We start from the raw sequence: 26,415 nt of genomic DNA, 5'->3' as shown, positions 1-26,415 counted from the left end.
AAATCAGGCCCACTGATTCTTTAGAGCAGTGTTCCCTAACTTGTGGCTCTCAGGCCCCCTGCTTGTAGCTCGCCAGCTGTTGGCAGTTCAAGATCGTATTGTGCCCTAAGGGTATGTGCACACGATAACTGCGTTTACATCTGAAATTACGGAGCCGTTTTCAGGAGAAAACAGCTCCTGAATTTCAGACGTAAATGCATGTACTGGAGTTTTTCGACACATCTTTTACGGACGTAATTTGGAGCTGTTCTTCATTGAAGTCAATGAAAAACGGCTCCAATTACGTCCCAAGAAGTGTCCTGCACTTCTTTGACGATGCTGTTATTTTACGTGCCGTCTTTTGACAGCGACGCGTAAAATGACAGGTCGACGGCACAGTACATCGTAAGACCCATTGAAAGTAATGGGCAGATGTTTGCCGACGTATTGGAAGCGTTTTTTCAGACGTAATTCGAGGCGTAAAACGTCTGAAAATAGGTCGTGTGAACCCAGCCTTATACTTTCGCCGGCAGATAACAGCACATATTCTTTTTGAATTGGTTGATACGTGCATGTCTCATGTCACTTCTTCCGTTACAAGGTGAAAATTCAATGTACATTCAATACAAAAGTGACAGAACTACAAACAATATGGCCCTTAAGCGGTTATTTTTATTTCAGCAGTAAATGTACCATAGTAAAAAAAAAAAGCAATGTTTTGTGCTTTCCCATTATTTTTAACCCCCTTATCAAGCTGTAGCTGTGCAGCGTTCTGCTCTACGGTGTGGCATGGAGGTCATAGCATTACTAAAGCTTGTTACCTGGAACAAAACCTTTTCAGTGGCTGTTAGATGGGTTGTCTTTGAAGAAACTCTTTCATGTAGGAGTTGTGGCCAGCCAGACATCTCCCTTTAAAATAGTTATTCTCATAATAAAGTTTTGGCATATCACTATGATATGCTATCACTTTCTGATCGGTGTGGAGTTTAACCTCTGGAACCTGCCCACCAATCCTGAGAATGAAGGGGCTGTAGTTTTGGATTTGTGCTGCGACCCCCTCCCAGCCACACTTATACAGATATAACAGGCTCAGTTATATGGTCAACAGCAGTGACAGGGCCTATATGGTAATAGATAGCATTCACCCCTAGGCTCGTCTCTCCTCTTATTTTATACTCGCTGATCCAAACTAACTGAATAATTGTTGCGCTATATCACGCTACTCCTTGCGCTACACCGCGCTAATCCGGCTCTTATAGCCAAATATGACAGGCTCAGTTATGTGCTCAGCAGCAGAGACAGGGCCTATATACCTATACCATATAGGCCCTGTCTCTGCTGTTGACCATATAACTGAGCCTGTTATATTTGGCTATAAGAGCCCATTTTAATGAATACTTATTAAAATTGATTTTAATCGTTCATCCCAGGCAGTAAATTTATTAATTTAACAGAACGAAAACGAACCTATCAAGTTGTACGAATATATACCACACTTATACAGGGAACTGCAGCACAGCCCCATTTAATGAATGGGGCCAAGCTGCAGATACCTGCATAGCCGGTGGCCATGAGCAACGCGGTGCAGGGAAAACTTTGAAGGGGGCGCATCAAAAAATCACCTCAAAATCCCATCATCCTCAGGTTCAGTGAAGTCCATAGATTGGATCCCCACTGATCAGAAAGTGATGGCATATTCAATAGATATAGTTATAATGCTATGAATCCTGCTGCAGCACAAGACCACATGATTCTCTTCAGGCTTAAGGCCTGTTTTCATGTTACAATTTTTCAAACCAACGAATTGATTATCGGAGGATTTGAAAAATTATTTCAAGCATTGGATGGACATTTCTACCACTACAATTCTCATACATATTCTGGCATATTTTGAGTGCAAGTTGAATTGTAGCAGCAATGTACTTCCTTAGGAAGTCGGATGACAACATTTGTATTTAACAACTGCATGAATGGTCCTGCACGTCTCCGAACAGACTGTGCTCTATGAATTTTTCTGAGTAAAAAAAAACACCCACAGTCCATACAGCCTTTGCCTCTGAAAATAAAATTTGTTAAAAAGTGACAGTTAATGTCATTCTAAACAACTTTCCAGGGTATTTGGATGCATGATCTCTGGTCTATTATTTTTTTATTACATATTGCAATAAAAACAGAATTACATATTCATCCTCTGCCTATAACAGTATATGTGCTGTGAGAACAGTTACAATCTCACACTAGAGAAAGATACGATAATGTGCGAAATATTGTGACTCTTGTTATTGATATATACTTCCGATAGTAAATCTCGAATCAGAGAACAATAGCCCTATTTAATGTTGGAAATGAGGTCTCTGCTGTAACAACTGTTATCTTGGGACATTTTCACAGATGAGAGCTGGCCACCTGCTAAGGACATCTTGAATAAGAACACATTGACTAATTCTTGCACTATTAGCCTATGGTCTGTGACCCATGTAGTGTCAGATGGCAATGAATGGGCACAGATGTTATTCCAATGAGACTCCTATTTTCAACCATAAATTAATGTATTTGAAGATTATAATCTTTATTTCCACAACCAGTAGCGCATTTCACACTATCACACAACTCAACAGCACATCTTATTACTATACTGTTAAAGTGCAATGGCATATTGTACAATATTTCAATGTAGAGGGACCATCTTAGAGTTCTTCAAGCAAAAAAAAAGAAAAAGTGATACAGCTTTGTGAGTAGCTGCCACTGCTTTGTTCCCCAGTATTTTCTTATGATAATAATGTTATGTAAGCTAAACTCATAGAGCACACTAATGTCCTAATACAGACTGTATTGTTTGGTGACTGCATGGAGGGAGCAAAGCAGAGTCTGTTTACGTAGACTTGTCCACATATGCAGCTCTATAGTGGAGATACCTACATATGGCTAGTGGTTGGAATATGTTTATGTACGCCTCTCTATGGATGTTATCCTTACATATAGGCTCATTTTTGGTTGCACTACATACAGATGTAGCGATCTTTAATCACATTAACTACACAGTGCCAAAAACTTTAACTTGACTTAAGATAAGTATTGCTACATCTGTACATATATAGGCAGATCTTTGGATGCACTATGTACATATAAGATGTTTTGTAGAAGGCAGCTTTTCAAATTATATACATATATCTATAGGCTACCGTAGGGATGTCATATGTACATATAAGCGGACATTGGACATTATAATTCATTTATAAGTACATTGCAGCTGGTCCATGTAAATGATATGTTCATATAAGCTGCTAAATGGATGTAAAACTTTCTTATACTGTAGGCTGCTCTATGGAAGCTGCACAAAAGATACAATATGTACAAACACACTTATAGAGTGCAAATATATTCCGTTTTATTGATGCCATACATACATATAAGCTGCTCAAAATACTGGCTGCTTTATGGATCGCATACTGTACATACATACATACGGTATAAGTTACATTATGAATGTTATAGGCTGATTTGTGGAGCTCATACAATACATACATGTATGGGATATTTATATATAGGTGACTATGCAAAAAAAAAACATACAGGCTATTTGATGGTTGCAATGTATACAGTATCCAGTCTATATAGTAAAGTTAGAGTACTTTGTAAGTTCTTCGTGTTTAACATTATGTTCCTAGACTAATGGAACTCTCTTGACCTTTTTTTTGTCTTGTGTGGTTTCCCATACATACATTTCCACTTTGACCTTGCAAGGCCCTACGTGGGATAAATAATGTATTTAAATTGAATTCCCTATGATATCAATATTTGTAAGATCCCTTGCCACTTGTATCAATTATTCATAAATAGGCAGATAAATGTAGAAATATGCACTTATCTCAGGCTCAGCGAAGACAAGCTTTGGTTCACTGCAGATTTCTGCATCATTCTCTGCATGAGCTTTTGCAGGAAAAGCTGTCTGCTATATATTATTTGATACATAAAACACAGTACACACAAGTTGGCTCCAAGACCTGTCTCAGTTTGTATCTGTGCATGCATCCCATGTTATTGGACAATTAAATTTATTGTCAGGACCCCCCAAACACACCCCAGAAATCAGAAAGCACAGCTTCAATATGCTAAGATTCCAATAGTGGCAATAACATAGCAGGTCTTCTAGGGGAGCTGTCCAGTGCTGATCTCGAGTCCTGTGCAGATACATTCACCTCTCAGTATACGCAATGGCACATTTACAGGATACAAGGCAGCAATAAATCCAAGACTGCTGCATATGGCTTCACAACCTGGAGTAAGCAGCTATACATCTCTACTATTGCTCGAGCAGGGCTTGTGTCACACGCTAAGACACAGCTGTCACCAATGAAGCCTGCAATGAGGTTTTCTTTGTTTAAAGCCTGAGCCAGCACCATATGAGCCACCCATATGGAACACTTGCCACTGTATAGTGAGGCCATTCCGCCTATAGCATCACAGCTTGTGCTAATGGATACAGCAACCCATCCTAAGGAAGGGAGGGGGTAAGTCAGCCTCTAATCGGTTTAAACAATTCAATGGTACTCACAGACTTTCAATGCTCCGTGCAGTGGGATAGAGCCGCATTGTGCATTACATGCCTAACAAAAGTAATGCACAGCAAACATCAGGGCACGCAGTGTTAACCCATTTACTGCCGCGAAGGACTGAAACGCAGTGCAGCCAGAAGCAAAGTGTCAGTATGGAGACCTGCTCCTGTGACAAGAAGGAGTTAAAAGGATAGGCCTACCGCACAGTCAGTATTGGGTACTGTACCTGAATGATAAGTGTCCGGGCAGAATAAATCATAATCCACTGTGCCAGGCTCAGGGCTTACATCCACCACGTGTCAGTCATGGCTGCAGCAGGAATGAGGGATCCCAGGGTTTCTCCTATAGATGAGTGTATTGTATGTGTGCAGCAATCATGTCATATACGCACCATATTCCAGCACAGACAGCAGATGTGCTATAATGCCGCACACCTCCCCCTCCCTGCACCCGCCACTCTCTAGGTACCAGGGAAGATGCAACCAACCACAAGCTGCTGACAGGTCCTCCCTTGTCCCTCCTACCTCTCCTCCCCTCACATCCTGCCCTTATATACCTAGCTCCTCTTCAGCCTCGCTATCCAGCACTACCTGCTCTGTCCTGCACTGCAGACAGCTTAATATACTCAGCTTTACCTCATAGTCCTAATATAGAAGAACCAGTTACCTCTACATGTACTGCAGACTGCTTAATATACTCAGCTTTACCTCATAGTCCTAATATAGAAAAACCAGTTACCACTACATGTACTGCAGACAGCTTAATATACTCAACTTTACCTCATAGTGCTAATATAGAAGAACCAGTTACCACTATCTGTACTGCAGACTGCTTAATATACTGAGCTTTACCTCATAGTGCTAATATAGAAGAACCAGTTACCACTACATGTACTGCAGACAGCTTAATATACTGAGCTTTACCTCATAGTGCTAATATAGAAAAACCAGTTACCACTACCTGTACTGCAGACAGCTTAATATACTCAGCTTTACCTCATAGTGCTAATATAGAAGAACCAGTTACCACTACATGTACTGCAGCCAGCTTAATATACTCAGCTTTACCTCATAGTCCTAATATAGAAAAACCAGTTACCTCTACATGTACTGCAGACAGCTTAATATACTCAGCTTTACCTCATAGTCCTAATATAGAAGAACCAGTTACCACTACATGTACTGCAGACAGCTTAATATACTGAGCTTTACTTCATAGTGCTAGTATAGAACCAGTTACCACTACATGTACTGCAGACAGCTTAATATACTCAGCTTTACCTCATAGTGCTAATATAGAAGAACCAGTTACCACTACATGTACTGCAGACAGCTTAATATACTCAACTTTACCTCATAGTGCTAATATAGAAGAACCAGTTACCACTACATGTACTGCAGACTGCTTAATATACTGAGCTTTACCTCATAGTCCTAATATAGAAAAACCAGTTACCACTACATGTACTGCAGACAGCTTAATATACTGAGCTTTACCTCATAGTGCTAATATAGAAGAACCAGTTACCACTACATGTACTGCAGACAGCTTAATATACTCAACTTTACCTCATAGTGCTAATATAGAAGAACCAGTTACCACTACATGTACTGCAGCCAGCTTAATATACTCAGCTTTACCTCATAGTGCTAATATAGAAGAACCAGTTACCACTACATGTACTGCAGACAGCTTAATATACTCAGCTTTACCTCATAGTGCTAATATAGAAGAACCAGTTACCACTACATGTACTGCAGACAGCTTAATATACTCAGCTTTACCTCATAGTCCTAATATAGAAGAACCAGTTACCACTACATGTACTGCAGACAGCTTAATATACTCAACTTTACCTCATAGTGCTAATATAGAAGAACCAGTTACCACTACCTGTACTGCAGACTGCTTAATATACTGAGCTTTACCTCATAGTCCTAATATAGAAAAACCAGTTACCACTACATGTACTGCAGACAGCTTAATATACTGAGCTTTACCTCATAGTGCTAATATAGAAGAACCAGTTACCACTACATGTACTGCAGCCAGCTTAATATACTGAGCTTTACCTCATAGTGCTAATATAGAAGAACCAGTTACCACTACCTGTACTGCAGACAGCTTAATATACTCAGCTTTACCTCATAGTGCTAATATAGAAGAACCAGTTACCACTACATGTACTGCAGACAGCTTAATATACTGAGCTTTACCTCATAGTGCTAATATAGAAGAACCAGTTACCTCTACATGTACTGCAGACAGCTTAATATACTCAGCTTTATCTCATAGTCCTAATATAGAAGAACCAGTTACCACTACATGTACTGCAGACAGCTTAATATACTGAGCTTTACCTTATAGTCCTAATATAGAAGAACCAGTTACCACTACATGAACTGCAGACAGCTTAATATACTCAGCTTTACCTCATAGTGCTAATATAGAAGAACCAGTTACCACTACCTGTACTGCAGACAGCTTAATATACTGAGCTTTACCTCATAGTGCTAATATAGAAGAACCAGTTACCACTACCTGTACTGCAGACAGCTTAATATACTGAGCTTTACCTCATAGTCCTAATATAGAAGAACCAGTTACCACTAACAGTACTGCAGACAGCTTAATATACTCAGCTTTACCTCATAGTCCTAATATAGAAGAACCAGTTACCACTACATGTACTGCAGACACCTTAATATACTCAGCTTTACCTCATAGTGCTAATATAGAAGAACCAGTTACCACTACATGTACTGCAGACAGCTTAATATACTGAGCTTTACCTCATAATGCTAATATAGAAGAACCAGTTACCTCTACATGTACTGCAGACAGCTTAATATACTGAGATTTACCTCATAGTCCTAATATAGAAGAACCAGTTACCACTACCTGTACTGCAGACAGCTTAATATACTCAGCTTTACCTCATAGTCCTAATATAGAAGAACCAGTTACCTCTACATGTACTGCAGCCAGCTTAATATACTCAACTTTACCTCATAGTGCTAATATAGAAGAACCAGTTACCACTACCTGTACTGCAGACAGCTTAATATACTCAGCTTTACCTCATAGTCCTAATATAGAAGAACCAGTTACCACTACATGTACTGCAGACAGCTTAATATACTGAGCTTTACCTCATAGTGCTAATATAGAAGAACCAGTTACCACTACATGTACTGCAGCCAGCTTAATATACTCAGCTTTACCTCATAGTGCTAATATAGAAGAACCAGTTACCACTACATGTACTGCAGACAGCTTAATATACTGAGCTTTACCTCATAGTGATAATATAGAAGAACCAGTTACCTCTACATGTACTGCAGACAGCTTAATATACTCAGCTTTATCTGATAGTCCTAATATAGAAGAACCAGTTACCTCTACATGTACTGCAGATAGCTTAATATACTGAGCTTTACCTCATAGTGCTAATATAGAAGAACCAGTTACCACTACCTGTACTGCAGACAGCTTAATATACTGAGCTTTACCTCATAGTCCTAATATAGAAGAACCAGTTACCTCTACATGTACTGCAGACAGCTTAATATACTCAGCTTTACCTCATAGTCCTAATATAGAAGAACCAGTTACCTCTACATGTACTGCAGACAGCTTAATATACTCAGCTTTACCTCATAGTGCTAATATAGAAGAACCAGTTACCACTACATGTACTGCAGACAGCTTAATATACTCAGCTTTACCTCATAGTGCTAATATAGAAGAACCAGTTACCACTACATGTACTGCAGACAGCTTAATATACTCAGCTTTACCTCATAGTGCTAATATAGAAGAACCAGTTACCTCTACATGTACTGCAGACAGCTTAATATACTCAGCTTTACCTCATAGTGCTAATATAGAAGAACCAGTTAACACTACATGTACTGCAGACAGCTTAATATACTCAGCTTTATCTCATAGTCCTAATATAGAAGAACCAGTTACCACTACATGTACTGCAGACAGCTTAATATACTGAGCTTTACCTCATAGTGCTAATATAGAAAAACCAGTTACCACTACCTGTACTGCAGACAGCTTAATATACTCAGCTTTACCTCATAGTCCTAATATAGAAGAACCAGTTACCACTACATGTACTGCAGACAGCTTAATATACTGAGCTTTACCTCATAGTGCTAATATAGAAGAACCAGTTACCTCTACATGTACTGCAGCCAGCTTAATATACTCAACTTTACCTCATAGTGCTAATATAGAAGAACCAGTTACCACTACCTGTACTGCAGACAGCTTAATATACTCAGCTTTACCTCATAGTCCTAATATAGAAGAACCAGTTACCACTACATGTACTGCAGACAGCTTAATATACTGAGCTTTACCTCATAGTGCTAATATAGAAGAACCAGTTACCACTACATGTACTGCAGCCAGCTTAATATACTGAGCTTTACCTCATAGTGCTAATATAGAAGAACCAGTTACCACTACCTGTACTGCAGACAGCTTAATATACTCAGCTTTACCTCATAGTGCTAATATAGAAGAACCAGTTACCACTACATGTACTGCAGACAGCTTAATATACTGAGCTTTACCTCATAGTGCTAATATAGAAGAACCAGTTACCTCTACATGTACTGCAGACAGCTTAATATACTCAGCTTTATCTCATAGTCCTAATATAGAAGAACCAGTTACCACTACATGTACTGCAGACAGCTTAATATACTGAGCTTTACCTTATAGTCCTAATATAGAAGAACCAGTTACCACTACATGAACTGCAGACAGCTTAATATACTCAGCTTTACCTCATAGTGCTAATATAGAAGAACCAGTTACCACTACCTGTACTGCAGACAGCTTAATATACTGAGCTTTACCTCATAGTGCTAATATAGAAGAACCAGTTACCACTACCTGTACTGCAGACAGCTTAATATACTGAGCTTTACCTCATAGTCCTAATATAGAAGAACCAGTTACCACTAACAGTACTGCAGACAGCTTAATATACTCAGCTTTACCTCATAGTCCTAATATAGAAGAACCAGTTACCACTACATGTACTGCAGACACCTTAATATACTCAGCTTTACCTCATAGTGCTAATATAGAAGAACCAGTTACCACTACATGTACTGCAGACAGCTTAATATACTGAGCTTTACCTCATAATGCTAATATAGAAGAACCAGTTACCTCTACATGTACTGCAGACAGCTTAATATACTGAGCTTTACCTCATAGTCCTAATATAGAAGAACCAGTTACCACTACCTGTACTGCAGACAGCTTAATATACTCAGCTTTACCTCATAGTCCTAATATAGAAGAACCAGTTACCACTACATGTACTGCAGACAGCTTAATATACTCATCTTAACCTCATAGTGCTAATATAGAAGAACCAGTTACCGCTACATGTACTGCAGACAGCTTAATATACTCATCTTAACCTCATAGTGCTAATATAGAAGAACCAGTTACCACTACATGTACTGCCGACAGCTTAATATACTCAGCTTTACCTCATAGTGCTAATATAGAAGAACCAGTTACCACTACATGTATTGCAGACAGCTTAATATACTCAGCTTTATCTCATAGTCCTAATATAGAAGAACCAGTTACCACTACATGTACTGCAGACAGCTTAATATACTGAGCTTTACCTTATAGTCCTAATATAGAAGAACCAGTTACCACTACATGAACTGCAGACAGCTTAATATACTCAGCTTTACCTCATAGTGCTAATATAGAAGAACCAGTTACCACTACCTGTACTGCAGACAGCTTAATATACTGAGCTTTACCTCATAGTGCTAATATAGAAGAACCAGTTACCACTACCTGTACTGCAGACAGCTTAATATACTGAGCTTTACCTCATAGTCCTAATATAGAAGAACCAGTTACCACTACCTGTACTGCAGACAGCTTAATATACTCAGCTTTACCTCATAGTCCTAATATAGAAGAACCAGTTACCACTACATGTACTGCAAACACCTTAATATACTCAGCTTTACCTCATAGTGCTAATATAGAAGAACCAGTTACCACTACATGTACTGCAGACAGCTTAATATACTGAGCTTTACCTCATAATGCTAATATAGAAGAACCAGTTACCACTACCTGTACTGCAGACAGCTTAATATACTGAGCTTTACCTCATAGTCCTAATATAGAAGAACCAGTTACCACTACCTGTACTGCAGACAGCTTAATATACTGAGCTTTACCTCATAGTCCTAATATAGAAGAACCAGTTACCACTACCTGTACTGCAGACAGCTTAATATACTGAGCTTTACCTCATAGTCCTAATATAGAAGAACCAGTTACCACTACATGTACTGCAGCCAGCTTAATATACTGAGCTTTACCTCATAGTGCTAATATAGAAGAACCAGTTACCACTACATGTACTGCAGACAGCTTAATATACTCAGCTTTACCTCATAGTCCTAATATAGAAGAACCAGTTACCTCTACATGTACTGCAGACAGCTTAATATACTCAGCTTTACCTCATAGTGCTAATATAGAAGAACCAGTTACCACTACATGTACTGCAGACAGCTTAATATACTCAGCTTTACCTCATAGTGCTAATATAGAAGAACCAGTTACCACTACATGTACTGCAGACAGCTTAATATACTCAGCTTTACCTCATAGTGCTAATATAGAAGAACCAGTTACCACTACATGTACTGCAGCCAGCTTAATATACTCAGCTTTACCTCATAGTGCTAATATAGAAGAACCAGTTACCTCTACATGTACTGCAGACAGCTTAATATACTCAGCTTTACCTCATAGTGCTAATATAGAAGAACCAGTTAACACTACATGTACTGCAGACAGCTTAATATACTCAGCTTTATCTCATAGTCCTAATATAGAAGAACCAGTTACCACTACATGTACTGCAGACAGCTTAATATACTGAGCTTTACCTCATAGTGCTAATATAGAAAAACCAGTTACCACTACCTGTACTGCAGACAGCTTAATATACTCAGCTTTACCTCATAGTCCTAATATAGAAGAACCAGTTACCACTACATGTACTGCAGACAGCTTAATATACTGAGCTTTACCTCATAGTGCTAATATAGAAGAACCAGTTACCTCTACATGTACTGCAGCCAGCTTAATATACTCAACTTTACCTCATAGTGCTAATATAGAAGAACCAGTTACCACTACCTGTACTGCAGACAGCTTAATATACTCAGCTTTACCTCATAGTCCTAATATAGAAGAACCAGTTACCACTACATGTACTGCAGACAGCTTAATATACTGAGCTTTACCTCATAGTCCTAATATAGAAAAACCAGTTACCACTACATGTACTGCAGACAGCTTAATATACTGAGCTTTACCTCATAGTGCTAATATAGAAGAACCAGTTACCACTACATGTACTGCAGACAGCTTAATATACTCAACTTTACCTCATAGTGCTAATATAGAAGAACCAGTTACCACTACATGTACTGCAGCCAGCTTAATATACTCAGCTTTACCTCATAGTGCTAATATAGAAGAACCAGTTACCACTACATGTACTGCAGACAGCTTAATATACTCAGCTTTACCTCATAGTGCTAATATAGAAGAACCAGTTACCACTACATGTACTGCAGACAGCTTAATATACTCAGCTTTACCTCATAGTCCTAATATAGAAGAACCAGTTACCACTACATGTACTGCAGACAGCTTAATATACTCAACTTTACCTCATAGTGCTAATATAGAAGAACCAGTTACCACTACCTGTACTGCAGACTGCTTAATATACTGAGCTTTACCTCATAGTCCTAATATAGAAAAACCAGTTACCACTACATGTACTGCAGACAGCTTAATATACTGAGCTTTACCTCATAGTGCTAATATAGAAGAACCAGTTACCACTACATGTACTGCAGACAGCTTAATATACTCAACTTTACCTCATAGTGCTAATATAGAAGAACCAGTTACCACTACATGTACTGCAGCCAGCTTAATATACTCAGCTTTACCTCATAGTGCTAATATAGAAGAACCAGTTACCACTACATGTACTGCAGACAGCTTAATATACTCAGCTTTACCTCATAGTGCTAATATAGAAGAACCAGTTACCACTACATGTACTGCAGACAGCTTAATATACAGAGCTTTACCTCATAGTGCTAATATAGAAGAACCAGTTACCTCTACATGTACTGCAGACAGCTTAATATACTCAGCTTTACCTCATAGTCCTAATATAGAAGAACCAGTTACCTCTACATGTACTGCAGACAGCTTAATATACTCAGCTTTACCTCATAGTGCTAATATAGAAGAACCAGTTACCACTACATGTACTGCAGACAGCTTAATATACTCAGCTTTACCTCATAGTCCTAATATAGAAGAACCAGTTACCACTACATGTACTGCAGACAGCTTAATATACTGAGCTTTACCTCATAGTCCTAATATAGAAAAACCAGTTACCACTACATGTACTGCAGACAGCTTAATATACTCAACTTTACCTCATAGTGCTAATATAGAAGAACCAGTTACCACTACATGTACTGCAGACTGCTTAATATACTGAGCTTTACCTCATAGTCCTAATATAGAAAAACCAGTTACCACTACATGTACTGCAGACAGCTTAATATACTGAGCTTTACCTCATAGTGCTAATATAGAAGAACCAGTTACCACTACATGTACTGCAGACAGCTTAATATACTCAACTTTACCTCATAGTGCTAATATAGAAGAACCAGTTACCACTACATGTACTGCAGCCAGCTTAATATACTCAGCTTTACCTCATAGTGCTAATATAGAAGAACCAGTTACCACTACATGTACTGCAGACAGCTTAATATACTCAGCTTTACCTCATAGTGCTAATATAGAAGAACCAGTTACCACTACATGTACTGCAGACAGCTTAATATACAGAGCTTTACCTCATAGTGCTAATATAGAAGAACCAGTTACCTCTACATGTACTGCAGACAGCTTAATATACTCAGCTTTACCTCATAGTCCTAATATAGAAGAACCAGTTACCTCTACATGTACTGCAGACAGCTTAATATACTCAGCTTTACCTCATAGTGCTAATATAGAAGAACCAGTTACCACTACATGTACTGCAGACAGCTTAATATACTCAGCTTTACCTCATAGTGCTAATATAGAAGAACCAGTTACCACTACATGTACTGCAGACAGCTTAATATACTGAGCTTTACCTCATAGTGATAATATAGAAGAACCAGTTACCTCTACATGTACTGCAGACAGCTTAATATACTCAGCTTTATCTCATAGTCCTAATATAGAAGAACCAGTTACCTCTACATGTACTGCAGATAGCTTAATATACTGAGCTTTACCTCATAGTGCTAATATAGAAGAACCAGTTACCACTACCTGTACTGCAGACAGCTTAATATACTGAGCTTTACCTCATAGTCCTAATATAGAAGAACCAGTTACCTCTACATGTACTGCAGACAGCTTAATATACTCAGCTTTACCTCATAGTCCTAATATAGAAGAACCAGTTACCTCTACATGTACTGCAGACAGCTTAATATACTCAGCTTTACCTCATAGTGCTAATATAGAAGAACCAGTTACCACTACATGTACTGCAGACAGCTTAATATACTCAGCTTTACCTCATAGTGCTAATATAGAAGAACCAGTTACCACTACATGTACTGCAGACAGCTTAATATACTCAGCTTTACCTCATAGTGCTAATATAGAAGAACCAGTTACCACTACATGTACTGCAGCCAGCTTAATATACTCAGCTTTACCTCATAGTGCTAATATAGAAGAACCAGTTACCTCTACATGTACTGCAGACAGCTTAATATACTCAGCTTTACCTCATAGTGCTAATATAGAAGAACCAGTTAACACTACATGTACTGCAGACAGCTTAATATACTCAGCTTTATCTCATAGTCCTAATATAGAAGAACCAGTTACCACTACATGTACTGCAGACAGCTTAATATACTGAGCTTTACCTCATAGTGCTAATATAGAAAAACCAGTTACCACTACCTGTACTGCAGACAGCTTAATATACTCAGCTTTACCTCATAGTCCTAATATAGAAGAACCAGTTACCACTACATGTACTGCAGACAGCTTAATATACTGAGCTTTACCTCATAGTGCTAATATAGAAGAACCAGTTACCTCTACATGTACTGCAGCCAGCTTAATATACTCAACTTTACCTCATAGTGCTAATATAGAAGAACCAGTTACCACTACCTGTACTGCAGACAGCTTAATATACTCAGCTTTACCTCATAGTCCTAATATAGAAGAACCAGTTACCACTACATGTACTGCAGACAGCTTAATATACTGAGCTTTACCTCATAGTGCTAATATAGAAGAACCAGTTACCACTACATGTACTGCAGCCAGCTTAATATACTGAGCTTTACCTCATAGTGCTAATATAGAAGAACCAGTTACCACTACCTGTACTGCAGACAGCTTAATATACTCAGCTTTACCTCATAGTGCTAATATAGAAGAACCAGTTACCACTACATGTACTGCAGACAGCTTAATATACTGAGCTTTACCTCATAGTGCTAATATAGAAGAACCAGTTACCTCTACATGTACTGCAGACAGCTTAATATACTCAGCTTTATCTCATAGTCCTAATATAGAAGAACCAGTTACCACTACATGTACTGCAGACAGCTTAATATACTGAGCTTTACCTTATAGTCCTAATATAGAAGAACCAGTTACCACTACATGAACTGCAGACAGCTTAATATACTCAGCTTTACCTCATAGTGCTAATATAGAAGAACCAGTTACCACTACCTGTACTGCAGACAGCTTAATATACTGAGCTTTACCTCATAGTGCTAATATAGAAGAACCAGTTACCACTACCTGTACTGCAGACAGCTTAATATACTGAGCTTTACCTCATAGTCCTAATATAGAAGAACCAGTTACCACTAACAGTACTGCAGACAGCTTAATATACTCAGCTTTACCTCATAGTCCTAATATAGAAGAACCAGTTACCACTACATGTACTGCAGACACCTTAATATACTCAGCTTTACCTCATAGTGCTAATATAGAAGAACCAGTTACCACTACATGTACTGCAGACAGCTTAATATACTGAGCTTTACCTCATAATGCTAATATAGAAGAACCAGTTACCTCTACATGTACTGCAGACAGCTTAATATACTGAGCTTTACCTCATAGTCCTAATATAGAAGAACCAGTTACCACTACCTGTACTGCAGACAGCTTAATATACTCAGCTTTACCTCATAGTCCTAATATAGAAGAACCAGTTACCACTACATGTACTGCAGACAGCTTAATATACTCATCTTAACCTCATAGTGCTAATATAGAAGAACCAGTTACCGCTACATGTACTGCAGACAGCTTAATATACTCATCTTAACCTCATAGTGCTAATATAGAAGAACCAGTTACCACTACATGTACTGCCGACAGCTTAATATACTCAGCTTTACCTCATAGTGCTAATATAGAAGAACCAGTTACCACTACATGTATTGCAGACAGCTTAATATACTCAGCTTTATCTCATAGTCCTAATATAGAAGAACCAGTTACCACTACATGTACTGCAGACAGCTTAATATACTGAGCTTTACCTTATAGTCCTAATATAGAAGAACCAGTTACCACTACATGAACTGCAGACAGCTTAATATACTCAGCTTTACCTCATAGTGCTAATATAGAAGAACCAGTTACCACTACCTGTACTGCAGACAGCTTAATATACTGAGCTTTACCTCATAGTGCTAATATAGAAGAACCAGTTACCACTACCTGTACTGCAGACAGCTTAATATACTGAGCTTTACCTCATAGTCCTAATATAGAAGAACCAGTTACCACTACCTGTACTGCAGACAGCTTAATATACTCAGCTTTACCTCATAGTCCTAATATAGAAGAACCAGTTACCACTACATGTACTGCAAACACCTTAATATACTCAGCTTTACCTCATAGTGCTAATATAGAAGAACCAGTTACCACTACATGTACTGCAGACAGCTTAATATACTGAGCTTTACCTCATAATGCTAATATAGAAGAACCAGTTACCACTACCTGTACTGCAGACAGCTTAATATACTGAGCTTTACCTCATAGTCCTAATATAGAAGAACCAGTTACCACTACCTGTACTGCAGACAGCTTAATATACTGAGCTTTACCTCATAGTCCTAATATAGAAGAACCAGTTACCACTACCTGTACTGCAGACAGCTTAATATACTGAGCTTTACCTCATAGTCCTAATATAGAAGAACCAGTTACCACTACATGTACTGCAGCCAGCTTAATATACTGAGCTTTACCTCATAGTGCTAATATAGAAGAACCAGTTACCACTACATGTACTGCAGACAGCTTAATATACTCAGCTTTACCTCATAGTCCTAATATAGAAGAACCAGTTACCTCTACATGTACTGCAGACAGCTTAATATACTCAGCTTTACCTCATAGTGCTAATATAGAAGAACCAGTTACCACTACATGTACTGCAGACAGCTTAATATACTCAGCTTTACCTCATAGTGCTAATATAGAAGAACCAGTTACCACTACATGTACTGCAGACAGCTTAATATACTCAGCTTTACCTCATAGTGCTAATATAGAAGAACCAGTTACCACTACATGTACTGCAGCCAGCTTAATATACTCAGCTTTACCTCATAGTGCTAATATAGAAGAACCAGTTACCTCTACATGTACTGCAGACAGCTTAATATACTCAGCTTTACCTCATAGTGCTAATATAGAAGAACCAGTTAACACTACATGTACTGCAGACAGCTTAATATACTCAGCTTTATCTCATAGTCCTAATATAGAAGAACCAGTTACCACTACATGTACTGCAGACAGCTTAATATACTGAGCTTTACCTCATAGTGCTAATATAGAAAAACCAGTTACCACTACCTGTACTGCAGACAGCTTAATATACTCAGCTTTACCTCATAGTCCTAATATAGAAGAACCAGTTACCACTACATGTACTGCAGACAGCTTAATATACTGAGCTTTACCTCATAGTGCTAATATAGAAGAACCAGTTACCTCTACATGTACTGCAGCCAGCTTAATATACTCAACTTTACCTCATAGTGCTAATATAGAAGAACCAGTTACCACTACCTGTACTGCAGACAGCTTAATATACTCAGCTTTACCTCATAGTCCTAATATAGAAGAACCAGTTACCACTACATGTACTGCAGACAGCTTAATATACTGAGCTTTACCTCATAGTGCTAATATAGAAGAACCAGTTACCACTACATGTACTGCAGCCAGCTTAATATACTGAGCTTTACCTCATAGTGCTAATATAGAAGAACCAGTTACCACTACCTGTACTGCAGACAGCTTAATATACTCAGCTTTACCTCATAGTGCTAATATAGAAGAACCAGTTACCACTACATGTACTGCAGACAGCTTAATATACTGAGCTTTACCTCATAGTGCTAATATAGAAGAACCAGTTACCTCTACATGTACTGCAGACAGCTTAATATACTCAGCTTTATCTCATAGTCCTAATATAGAAGAACCAGTTACCACTACATGTACTGCAGACAGCTTAATATACTGAGCTTTACCTTATAGTCCTAATATAGAAGAACCAGTTACCACTACATGAACTGCAGACAGCTTAATATACTCAGCTTTACCTCATAGTGCTAATATAGAAGAACCAGTTACCACTACCTGTACTGCAGACAGCTTAATATACTGAGCTTTACCTCATAGTGCTAATATAGAAGAACCAGTTACCACTACCTGTACTGCAGACAGCTTAATATACTGAGCTTTACCTCATAGTCCTAATATAGAAGAACCAGTTACCACTAACAGTACTGCAGACAGCTTAATATACTCAGCTTTACCTCATAGTCCTAATATAGAAGAACCAGTTACCACTACATGTACTGCAGACACCTTAATATACTCAGCTTTACCTCATAGTGCTAATATAGAAGAACCAGTTACCACTACATGTACTGCAGACAGCTTAATATACTGAGCTTTACCTCATAATGCTAATATAGAAGAACCAGTTACCTCTACATGTACTGCAGACAGCTTAATATACTGAGCTTTACCTCATAGTCCTAATATAGAAGAACCAGTTACCACTACCTGTACTGCAGACAGCTTAATATACTCAGCTTTACCTCATAGTCCTAATATAGAAGAACCAGTTACCTCTACATGTACTGCAGCCAGCTTAATATACTGAGCTTTACCTCATAGTGCTAATATAGAAGAACCAGTTACCACTACATGTACTGCAGACAGCTTAATATACTCATCTTAACCTCATAGTGCTAATATAGAAGAACCAGTTACCACTACATGTACTGCAGACAGCTTAATATACTCATCTTAACCTCATAGTGCTAATATAGAAGAACCAGTTACCACTACATGTACTGCCGACAGCTTAATATACTCAGCTTTACCTCATAGTGCTAATATAGAAGAACCAGTTACCACTACATGTATTGCAGACAGCTTAATATACTCAGCTTTATCTCATAGTCCTAATATAGAAGAACCAGTTACCACTACATGTACTGCAGACAGCTTAATATACTGAGCTTTACCTTATAGTCCTAATATAGAAGAACCAGTTACCACTACATGAACTGCAGACAGCTTAATATACTCAGCTTTACCTCATAGTGCTAATATAGAAGAACCAGTTACCACTACCTGTACTGCAGACAGCTTAATATACTGAGCTTTACCTCATAGTGCTAATATAGAAGAACCAGTTACCACTACCTGTACTGCAGACAGCTTAATATACTGAGCTTTACCTCATAGTCCTAATATAGAAGAACCAGTTACCACTACCTGTACTGCAGACAGCTTAATATACTCAGCTTTACCTCATAGTCCTAATATAGAAGAACCAGTTACCACTACATGTACTGCAAACACCTTAATATACTCAGCTTTACCTCATAGTGCTAATATAGAAGAACCAGTTACCACTACATGTACTGCAGACAGCTTAATATACTGAGCTTTACCTCATAATGCTAATATAGAAGAACCAGTTACCACTACCTGTACTGCAGACAGCTTAATATACTGAGCTTTACCTCATAGTCCTAATATAGAAGAACCAGTTACCACTACCTGTACTGCAGACAGCTTAATATACTGAGCTTTACCTCATGGTCCTAATATAGAAGAACCAGTTACCACTACATGTACTGCAGCCAGCTTAATATACTGAGCTTTACCTCATAGTGCTAATATAGAAGAACCAGTTACCACTACATGTACTGCAGACAGCTTAATATACTCATCTTAACCTCATAGTGCTAATATAGAAGAACCAGTTACCACTACCTGTACTGCAGACAGCTTAATATACTCATCTTAACCTCATAGTGCTAATATAGAAGAACCAGTTACCACTACCTGTACTGCAGACAGCTTAATATACTCAGCTTTACCTCATAGTCCTAATATAGAAGAACCAGTTACCACTACATGTACTGCAAACACCTTAATATACTCAGCTTTACCTCATAGTGCTAATATAGAAGAACCAGTTACCACTACATGTACTGCAGACAGCTTAATATACTGAGCTTTACCTCATAATGCTAATATAGAAGAACCAGTTACCACTACCTGTACTGCAGACAGCTTAATATGCTCAGCTTTACCTGATAGTCCTAATATAGAAGAACCAGTTACCACTACATGTACTGCAGACTGCTTAATATACTGAGCTTTACCTCATAGTCCTAATATAGAAGAACCAGTTACCACTGCATGTACTGCAGACAGCTTAATATACTCAGCTTTACCTCATAGTCCTAATATAGAAGAACCAGTTACCACTACATGTACTGCAGACAGCTTAATATACTGAGCTTTACCTCATAGTGCTAATATAGAACCAGTTACCACTACCTGTACTGCAGACAGCTTAATATACTGAGCTTTACCTCATAGTGCTAATATAGAAGAACCAGTTACCACTACATGTACTGCAGACAGCTTAATATACTGAGCTTTACCTCATAGTCCTAATATAGAAGAACCAGTTACCACTACATGTACTGCAGACAGCTTAATATACTGAGCTTTACCTCATAGTCCTAATATAGAAGAACCAGTTACCACTATCTGTACTGCAGACAGCTTAATATACTGAGCTTTACCTCATAGTGCTAATATAGAAGAACCAGTTACCACTACATGTACTGCAGACAGCTTAATATACTGAGCTTTACCTCATAGTCCTAATATAGAAGAACCAGTTACCACTACATGTACTGCAGACAGCTTAATATACTGAGCTTTACCTCATAGTCCTAATATAGAAGAACCAGTTACCACTATCTGTACTGCAGACAGCTTAATATACTGAGCTTTACCTCATAGTGCTAATATAGAAGAACCAGTTACCACTACATGTACTGCAGACAGCTTAATATACTGAGCTTTACCTCATAGTCCTAATATAGAAGAACCAGTTACCACTACATGTACTGCAGACAGCTTAATATACTGAGCTTTACCTCATAGTGCTAATATAGAAGAACCAGTTACCTCTACATGTACTGCAGACAGCTTAATATACTCAGCTTTACCTCATACACCGAATATAGAAGAACCAGCATACTCAGCTCCAACTCGTAGTCCTAATATATAAGAACCAGTTACCACCTGTCCTGCAACAAGTTCAATATACTCAGCTCCAACTCATAGTACCAATATATAAGAACCAGTTACCTCTTCCTGTCCTGCTGCTCTGTCCTGCTAAAAGCTCAATATACTCAAATCCATCTCTGCCTCCTTATATATGAAAATCAGCTACCACTAGATACCCTCTGCAGAGGTCATATGGGATAAAGCATCATCCCAGGAGGCCGGGATGCAGGATGTCAGAGGGTAAGGCTGGGTTCACACGACCTATTTTCAGACGTAAACGAGGCGTATTATGCCTCGTTTTACATCTGAAAATAGGGCTCCAATACGTCGGCAAACATCTGCCCATTCATTTGAATGGGCTTGCCGACGTACTGTGCAGACGACCTGTAATTTACGCGTCGTCGTTTGACAGCTGTGAAACGACGACGCATAAATTGACTGCCTCGGCAAAGAAGTGCAGGGCACTTCTTTGCAACGTAATTTGAGCCGTTCTTCATTGAAGTCAATGAAGAGCAGCTCAAGATTTACGAGTGTCACAGACGCCTCGCATAATGCGAGGAGGAGCTTTTACGTCTGAAACGACGCAGCTGTTTTCTCCTGAAAACAGTCTGTCTTTTCAGACGTAAAAGGCACTTCTCGTGTGCACATACCCTAAGTATGTGTTTGTTTGTTTTTTAAACGTGCAGTTTTCCACAGCGGACATTCCGGCCGAAAAACTTTACCACAATTTAAACTAAATTGTGGTGCAGTTCTTCGTCCGGAATTCCCTGTGGCTGCCAGGGCGGATACACGGTGTACCATTACACAGTGTATCTGCCCTGTGTGAACATAGCATTATTGTTAGACATAGGATGAACATGTGCGTTGGGAGTCATTTGTTTTCTTGCCCATAATTGTGCCAGACAGTTTTATCTTGTCCAAAAACTTGTTCATCTGCTTACGAATCAGCCATGTTTTCAGTTAGTTTTAGCAAGGCCTTTTTCGCCGTCCACCGGGTCGGTGAGTTAGTTTCCAATTCCAAGTACAAGGCAGGCAGTTTACAAGTGGAGGATGTTGTGATTGGCAATATTCAATGCGCATACGGGTCTGTCGGTCAAAAAACAATACTTTTGGTAAGCGTGCTTGGATTCGATTACGCAGGGTTCCTGGCCCAACTTGTCAGGTTTGTTTGGTGTCAGAGTATGCAGCACTAAGGCCTGCAGGCCCTCAATTCTTAGCACATGAGAATGGCAGCCCACTTACAAAATACCAATTTAGTTCAGTTTGTAATTGTTGTTCATTGTCAGCAAGGGCATCTCTGAGAGTTTGGCACCCATTCTTTCAGAATACGTGCCTCCACTGAAGTTGCTAGAGTCAGGCTTTTGGAGGCCGAGGCAATGCGCATCAGAAGATGGCGTTATATCCGCCCCGACTTATTGCTGTGAAAGGGTTTAAGTCTAGCCAGCCCCCCCCCCCCTTCTATCAGGTTCGGCCTGGCCTCCTGTTTGGATCTTAGGTCACTCGTACGTCTTCTGAGTGGAATGTAGTCCGGAAGGTCGGACTTTGGCTTTCAGGACAATGATGTTTTCTGGAGGGGAATACAAAGTCTGAGATGGTCACAGATTCTTCAAGAATTGGTGGAGATCAGCCAATGCACTTCCAGTACCACCATCTTAGTCATACAATCTGGTGAGAATGATCCCTGCTTTTTGAGTTGATGATGCTCATGTGCTTATGGAGAGATTTTCTTCCTTTTCTGAGCTGGTCCTTGTCTGGTAGGAGATCATTCCCCGCATTGTGTGGCAGGGTGCCAGGGACTTGGAAGTCATTGAACGGGAGAGAAATACGTTAATTTTCTATGAACGGCTGGAGATAGCCGAGCCCTGTACTTGGTTATCCCCGGCAGTCCCTTAGAGAATGGATGGAGTGGCAGGACCACATGCGTGGTCCATTCATTTGGGGAACTCAGGTATCCCATTCTCGTGATCGGTGGTGGTTCCAACGGTGAAACCCCTAGTGATCAAATACATAGCTCCTATTCTGTGGATAGGTGATAAGTTGTGTTGGGATAACCCCTTTGATGCTGAAATTTCACAATTCGTACATTCTTGTGTCCTAATCGATCACTGGGACTTAGAAGGAGACAAAAGCAGGATGGTGTTCACCTGACCAATATCGGTGCTGACATGTTTTTTTCAGGGATCCAAGATGGAGTTGAGCAGGCTTATGTTTGTACTGGTTGGTGGTCGGAGCCATGTGTAGAATATAAGGGCTCCTCTACGGTGGTCTTTGAAAGACTCGTAATTACGGGCGTTTTTACATTCGTGTGCATGGGTCCTTAGAGAGTGGAAATACCTAATGTGCCTTAAAATGGTTTATGTTCAGGAAAATAATAAAAGCTGTGGCCAACCACCACTCATCAATTTAATAAATAATTTCAGTGGAGAATCAGTGTTCCAGTTGTATGGTTTTCTGCTATTAGCAAAAAGATAATGTACCAGTTATGGATAACACTGTTTTCTTTTGTAGAGTTCCTGTGTGTTCTGCTTGAATTTAAGTCCTAGGTGGTGGTCTTTGAAAGATGATGGTGATGTGAGGAGGAGCTTATGGGTGGACTTGTCCGACAGAAGTCTGGGGGCCGTCATACCGCTTCATAGCTTGAAGAGTTAAAATATCTAATGTGCCTTAAAATGTTTATGTTAAGGAAATCAATAAAAGCTGTGGCCAACCATCACCCAGCAAAATAAACTTTAATGTATCATGGTGTTATTTTAAGTTATGTACACAGAAGAAAGATGTCCAATTCACAAGGTGTTAAGGTTCTGGCTACCTGCAGTCATGACGGTTTTAAAAGCTCTCCATGAAAAATTTGTGTTAAAACAACTCACAACAGTTCAGTCAAATATATTATGAACCAGAATAATTTTTGTCTCAAATTACTGGAGTTTATGTACTACAGCTACCAGCACCTGCATTGACCCCCTTCCTGCTCCTGCACGTACTATTAGGTCATGATAAGCGCATCGTTCGCGCTCCATGACCTAATAGTACGTCCTGCATGGAATACAGCGGCGTTCGTGCCGGGCTGCTGTTTCCTATCACAGCTCAATGTGCAGGGACAAATCGAGATGGTCCCGCCTCGGCGATCGCTGCTAATGGTTAGTCAGTGACTAACTGACCAATAGCGGCGATCAGTGACTTACCGTAACTTCCTCTCCCTGACATAATTTTCTGCCGCACCCGCCCTGAATGTCTCTGTTGTAGTTAGAGAGGCGTTCAGAGTGGTTGTGAGCAGAGAGAGAGAGTGAAAAAAGTTAAAAATAAAATCACTTTTTTCTGCTTCCCACCTCCCCCATCCACTTCCCACTCCTGTTCCCTTCCTCCTTGTGTCCCCCCCACGTTTTTGGTCAGTGATCTCCGATCACTGATCACTTCTTAGTCTTCAGGAGTTTCTTGGTCCCTGGGGGGGTTTTTTTCTTTTCTTTATAAAATATATAAAAAAAAAAAAAATAGAAGAATTAAAAAAATAAATAAATAAATAAATAAAAGTTACTTTAGACAATTCAACTAGTTAGTTTAGAATTCGGGTTAATTAGTGTCAGGGAGCTGTCAAAAAGCGTACTTGGGTATAGCGTCAGGGCATTTAGCGTCAGGAATCAGTCACTGTACTTCACCATCTTCATCACCGAAGTTAAGTTTAGCGCCAGGGAAGTTCACATAAAATCTAGTTAGGTTTCGTGTCAGGCACCCGTCACCGTAGTTAGGTTTAGCGTCAGGGAAGCTCGGAATAATCTAGTCAGGTTTAGTGTCAGGGAGTCGCCGCCGTAGTTAGGTTTAGCGTCAGGGAAGCTCAAAATAATCTAGTTAGGTTTAGTGTTAGGAACCTTCGCCCTAGTTAGTTTTAGTGTCAGGGAAGTCCACTTGTTCTCTAAAAACAAAACAAAAAAACACACTATTGTGCTAGTTTAGGTAGCAGCCTATTGCTCCCAGTTAGGGAATTTTTTTCTTGCTTCCGACACAGACTCGTCGGATGGGGAGACTCTGTTTTATTTGATCTCCTTATCCAGTGATGAACAGGAGCGACCCCCTAGGAGATGCCCCAGGACCACCACCACAGTTGAAACCCCCGAGAGAAGTGACCCCATTTAGACCCCCACACCAGACAATTATGAACCCCAAATTCCTGAGTACATGGGCAGTCCAGGAATGAAATTTAACACGGCACTGCTCAGTGAGATGGACTTTTTCAAGTTCTTTTTCACTGATGTGTTTATAGAGCATATGGTGTCCCAGAGAAATTTATATGCACAACAGTATATCACCAAGAACCCCACATCATTTTATGTCCAATCCCACAGGTGGACTCCTGTAGACGCAGCAGAGTTAGGCAAGATCTGGTGACTGCTCTTGAACATGGGGCTTCTGAAAAAGCCATCCATTAGGACCTACTGGAGTACAGACATTTTATACCACACCCCGATGTACCGCATGGCCATGTCCAGGATGCGTTATGAGGCAATACTTAACTTCTTACATTCTGCAGATAATGAGCAGTGCCCACCCCAAGATCACCCCAGTTTTGACCGTTCATATAAACTGAGACCCCTATTAGACCATTTCAGTGCCCGATTTGCTCAAGCATACAACCCCGAGAAGTGTATTTCTGTTGATGAGTCCCTGGTACATTTTAAAGGGAGGCTTCAATTGCGCCAGTACCTGCCGAGTAAGAGGGCAAGGTATGGCGTGAAGATGTATAAGCTGTGTGAGAGTGCATCAGGGTATACTTACAAATTTTGGATATATGAAGGGAAGGACACCTGTATTCAGCCCCCAGAATGCTCCCCCTTACTGGGAGTTGACACCAAAATTGTGTGGGATTTGGTGCACCCACTGCTGGATCAGGGTTACCACCTCTACCTGGATCATTTTTTATACCAGCGTCTCACTCTTCAAGTGCCTCGCTTCCAGAAGTACTGTGGCATGCGGCACTGCTAGAAAAAATCTGAGAGGCCTCCCTAAGACACTGCTTGGGCAACAACTCAGAAGGGGTGAGAGCAGGGCACAATCCAGTAGCAACATATTG

General features: G+C 39.6%; 1 protein-coding gene across 6 annotated transcripts in view; it reads right to left on the bottom strand.

Annotated features, from left to right (window-relative positions):
• Positions 1–4,975, bottom strand: part of HECW1 (HECT, C2 and WW domain containing E3 ubiquitin protein ligase 1) — a 466,672-nt gene extending 461,697 nt beyond the window's left edge. For all 6 annotated transcript variants that reach the window (XM_075827049.1, XM_075827050.1, XM_075827048.1 and 3 more), the window contains exon 1: positions 4,762–4,975. Coding sequence is in view for 3 of the 6 variants with exons in the window: in XM_075827047.1 (XP_075683162.1) it covers positions 4,762–4,794 (33 nt within the window). In the remaining 3 variants the exon portion in view is untranslated. The remainder of the gene's footprint in view (positions 1–4,761) is intronic.
• Between the last annotated feature and the right edge of the window lie 21,440 nt (positions 4,976–26,415).

This window comes from Rhinoderma darwinii, chromosome 5, assembly GCF_050947455.1.
Source record: "Rhinoderma darwinii isolate aRhiDar2 chromosome 5, aRhiDar2.hap1, whole genome shotgun sequence".
In the NCBI taxonomy this organism is placed as follows: Eukaryota; Metazoa; Chordata; class Amphibia; order Anura; family Rhinodermatidae; genus Rhinoderma; species Rhinoderma darwinii.
Note: the sequence above shows the minus strand (reverse complement) of the source record. Positions and strands in the feature narration are given on the sequence as shown.